The 4,468-nt window shown below is 39.3% G+C and overlaps 1 protein-coding gene across 1 annotated transcript; it reads left to right on the top strand.

The window, feature by feature from the left end:
• Positions 1 to 1,076: 1,076 nt before the first annotated feature.
• Positions 1,077 to 3,958, top strand: LOC104230650 (uncharacterized). Its single transcript, XM_070155054.1, has 3 exons — positions 1,077 to 1,254; positions 2,595 to 3,000; positions 3,508 to 3,958. Exons 1-3 carry the CDS (start codon positions 1,077 to 1,079, stop codon positions 3,956 to 3,958), a joined length of 1,035 nt encoding a protein of 344 aa, XP_070011155.1.
• The last annotated feature ends 510 nt before the right edge of the window (positions 3,959 to 4,468 follow it).

The following is a 4,468-nucleotide window of genomic DNA, read 5'->3' as shown; positions in this document are numbered from 1 at the left end:
GCTTTATATTTAGCTGATTGAAGTCATTAATTCTTCTTAATAATCAAAAGAGGCTAGTTGAATTGTTGATTAAACTATGTTAGGAGAATAACTGAAAGAAATTCTCCTAAAGATTAATCCACTATGAATTCTTGCATATATTCACGCACTTAAAGTTTGTTCATGTTGTAAGGTTGAGACTTAAATGAGAGAGGAGTTCCTACTAAATAATTGAACTAATAACCGAGTGAATTTGAGAGATTCACTTGAACATTATAAGTGAATTATTTAGAGTTAAATACCACATGAAGAAATGCATTTTGCACCAAACATGCATTCTAAACTAGTCAATAGTTTAGAATCGTAGTTAATTTAAGTTTTAATCATATAAACCTCAATTATTGATCATCTTGGATAGCAGTCTAGCTACAAACTACGATAATACTGTTTAACTCCAATCCCTGTGGATACGATATTATATTATACTATATTCGACTAGCGAGCGTATTTAAGTGTGTGTTTCAAGCTCGTCAGGTTAGCAAAGTAAAAGAAAGATGATCAATACAGGGAATTGATGGAACTGCTCAGAAAATTCAACTGAATATTCCGCTGATGGATGCTTTGAGGGAAATGTCAGGCTATGCGAAAATGATAAAGGAATTGATGTCTCGAAAATATGACTTCCAGGACCCATCTCTATAACTCTGACTCAAACTTGTAGTGCGGTAGTGACAAGACCTATGGCTTAAAAATTGTCTGATCCCAGTAGTTTCACTATCCCATGTACAATTGGAAGTTATACTTTTGCAAAAGCATTGTGTGACTTGGGAGCCAGTATCAACTTGATGCCCTTGGCAATCTACAAAAGATTAGGCATAGGCAGAGCTAGACCGACCTCAATGTTGTTGCAACTGGCTGATCGTACAGTGAAAAGTCCAATAGGAATTGTGGATGATGTGCAAGTGGGGAAGTTTCTATTTCCTGCTGGTTTCGTTATTCTTGACTGTCAAGTTGACGAAGAAATACCAATAATTTTAGGGAGGCCGTTCTTAGCCACTGGGAGAGCATTGATTGATTGTGAGACTGGAGAGTTGTAAATGAAGTTGAATCATGAAGAAATAATATTCATTATTCAACAATCTATGAGGAGGCCCGTCGAATTTGCAAATTGTTCGCTACTGGAGGTGGTTGATATAATACCACAAGAGAAGGATGAGACCCTTAATGTCAAAGACACGTTAGAAGCTTGCTTGATGAATTTGGAAGATGTGGATGGTGAAGAGTTGGCATAGTGGGTCATAGCTCTCAAAGATCAAGGGTTTTAGAAAAGGCACCCCAGTTCGAGACACTGCACTTAGAAGAAAGAGAAACATCACATGCGAAGCCATCAATAGAGGAGCCACCACAGTTAGACCTGAAACCGCTTCCAGCTCACCTCAAGTATTCTTTCTTAGGGCCTAACTCTACTTTACCTGTTATTATCTCATCCGGTTTTTTAGTTGTGCAGGTAGAACAACTCCTACATGTGTTATATGAATATAAGACTACTATTGGTTGGACCATGGCAGATATAAAGGGTATTAGCCCGACCTTTTGCATGCACAATATTCTCTTGGAAGAGGGGTACAAACCTCCCAGAGAACATCAAAGAAGGCTGAACCCAAACATGATTAAGTGGTGAATAAGGAAGTGATTAAGTGGCTAGATGTGGGCATCATTTTTCCGATCTCGGATAGCGATTGGGTAGCCGAGGGTAATGTGCTCTGAAGAAAGGTGGTATGACTATTGTACAAAATGAGAATAATAAGTTGATCTCTACTCGTATAGTCACAGGTTGGCGAATTTGCATGGATTACAGAAAACTGAACACTGCCACCCGGAAAGACCACTTTCCCCTGCCATTCATTGACCAAATGTTGTATAGATTGGCAGGGAGGTCTCAATTCTACTATTTGGATGAATATTCGGGGTACAATCATATCACAATAGCCCCTAAGGATAGAGACAAACTTCATTTACTTGTTCGTATGGCATCTTTGCCTTTTAGAGAATGTCGTTTGGCCTATGCAATGCATCGGCCACCTTTTAGAGGTGTATGTTAGCAATTTTCACTAATATAGTTGAAGATATTATGGAAATCTTTATGGATGATTTCTTGGTGGTGGGAAATTCATTTGAAGACTATCTTCACAATTTGAGAAGAGTGTTAAAAAGTTGTGTGGAGACAAAAATGGTGCTAAACTGGGAGAAGTACCATTTTATGCTACAAGAAGTTATAGTTTTGGGACATTGAGTGTCAAGTAAGGATATTGAGGTCAATCATGCTATGGTTGACGTGATTGAGAAGTTTTCACTGCCCACTTCGGTCAAGGCAGTAAGAAGTTTGCTTGGGCACGCTGATTTCTATAGTCGATTTATAAAGGATTTCTCTAAAATTGCTAATCCATTTTGTAAATTGCTTGAAAAGGATCACCCCTTTGTATTTTTTGATGATTGCGGGTTAGCATTTGAGGAGCAGAAGAAGAGCCTGTTGACCGTACCAATCATCGTTGCATCCGACTGGGAGCAGTCATTTAAGCACATGTGTGATGCGAGTGTCTATGCTATATGAGCAGTTCTGGGGCAGCGAAAGAACAAAATTGTGCACCCTATCTATGCAAGCAGAACACTAAGCGGTGCACAACTAAATTATACTGTGACTGAGAAAGAGATGTTGGTTGTGGTGTTTGCATTCAACAAATTTAGGTCTTATTTGATTGGTTCAAAAGTAATTGTTTATACTGACCATGCAGCACTTAGGTACTTGAAAGCAAAGAAGAAGTCAAAGCCACGCTTGATCCGTTGGGTTCTTTTGCTACAAGAATTCGATTCGGAGATCCTCGATATGAAAGGAATGGAGAAACAATTGGCAAATCACCTTTCAATGTCGGAGGGAGTTGAAAAGAAAGTAGAGGTTGAAGATATAACAGAGACATTCCCGGATGAACAATTACTAGCAGTGGCAATGGAGGAGATGCCTTGGTATGCGGATATTGATTCAAAATAAAAAGTTCTTTTGTAATTGTCGGTCTTATTGCTAGGATGAACCTTTACTTTTTAAAATATGTGTGGATAACATGATCTAGAGGTGTATCCCCGAGAAAGATCAATCTTCTGTTTTGCAGGCTTGCCACGCTTTACCATATGGTGGGCACTTTGGAGGAATTCGAACAGCTGCAAAGGTGTTGGAGTCGGGTCTGTATTGGCCGACTTTATTCAAGGATTCCCATGCCTGGGTGAAATGTTTTTATGAGTGCCAAAGGACCAGCAACATATCTCATTGTCACGAGATACCGATGACAACAATTCAAGAGGTGGAAGTATTTGACGTGTGGGGAATTGATTTTATGGGACCATTTGTTAGCTCGTATGGTAATAAGTACATACTGGTAGCAGTTGACTATGTCTCCAAATAGGTTAAGGCAGTGACTCTTCCAACAAATGATGCCAAAGGAGTGATAGAATTTCTAAGAAAAAATATTTTCATAGGTTTGGAACTCTAAAAGCTATAATCAGTGATGGTGGAACCCATTTTTGCAATAGAGCGTTCGCAAGGCTGTTAGAAAAGTATAGAGTTCGCCATAAGGTTGCCACAACTTACCACCCACAAACAAGGGGGAAAGTGGAAGTGTCCAACATGGAAATCAAAAGTGTCCTAACTAAGACAGTGAATGTGACTCGGACTGATTGGGCAAAGAAGTTGGATAATGCATTATGGGCTTACCGCACATCATTTAAAACTCCAATTAGTATGTCTCCGTACAAGTTGGTGTTTGGAAAATCATGCCATCTTCCGGTAGATCTGGAGCATAAAGCCTTAAGGGCATTGCGCCCGTTGAATTTGGATATGGAAACAGCAGGCACAAGTAGAGTTACAAAGTTACATGAACTCGAGGAATTCCAGATCCAAGCATTCGAGAGTACAAGATTGTACAAATAAAGGATGAAGATGATGCATGATAAGCACATTTCAGATAGGAACTTCAAACCTGGAGATCTAGTGTTGTTATACAACTCGAGACAGAGATTATTTCTGGGTAAGCTAAAATCAAGATGGTCAGGACCATTTAGAGTTGTGTAGGTGTTCCCTAGTGGAGCGGTAAAGATTGAATCTGAATCTGAAGATGAAGAATAGGTTTAAAGTGAATGGGCAAAGGTTGAAACACTACCTTGGAATGATTGAAGAGAAAGAGCAGAAAGATGTGATGTACTTGGAAGAGCCCCAATATGTGAGCGAAGTGTAACCTAAAAGCAAGTGTCATGGCGAGACGTTAAATCAGGCGATTCCTGATAGGTAAACCATGGTCGTGGTGTATTCGTCATGCCATGATGTTAACTAAGGCGCTTATTGGGAGGCGACCTAATTCATAGCGTAGAGTTAGTTTTGTTTTAGTTTTAGTTTTTGTTTAATATTGAGGCGGACTAACAAGTGAGTTTGGTGTGAATTTAA

Source organism: Nicotiana sylvestris, chromosome 8, assembly GCF_000393655.2.
Source record: "Nicotiana sylvestris chromosome 8, ASM39365v2, whole genome shotgun sequence".
Lineage (NCBI taxonomy): Eukaryota > Viridiplantae > Streptophyta > Magnoliopsida > Solanales > Solanaceae > Nicotiana > Nicotiana sylvestris.
The sequence above is the reverse complement of the archived record's forward strand: the minus strand, read 5'-3'. Positions and strand labels throughout refer to the sequence as shown.

Bases quoted from the DNA above. Each gene is read 5' to 3' on its own strand.
- LOC104230650 (XM_070155054.1), top strand. From the start codon at position 1,077: ATGAAGTTGAATCATGAAGAAATAATATTCATTATTCAACAATCTATG. The intron at 1,255-2,594 runs GTGAAGAGTTGG...CTATATGAGCAG, and splicing joins GAATTTGGAAGATGTGGATG to TTCTGGGGCAGCGAAAGAAC. The intron at 3,001-3,507 runs GTATGCGGATAT...ATATTTTCATAG, and splicing joins GCAATGGAGGAGATGCCTTG to GTTTGGAACTCTAAAAGCTA.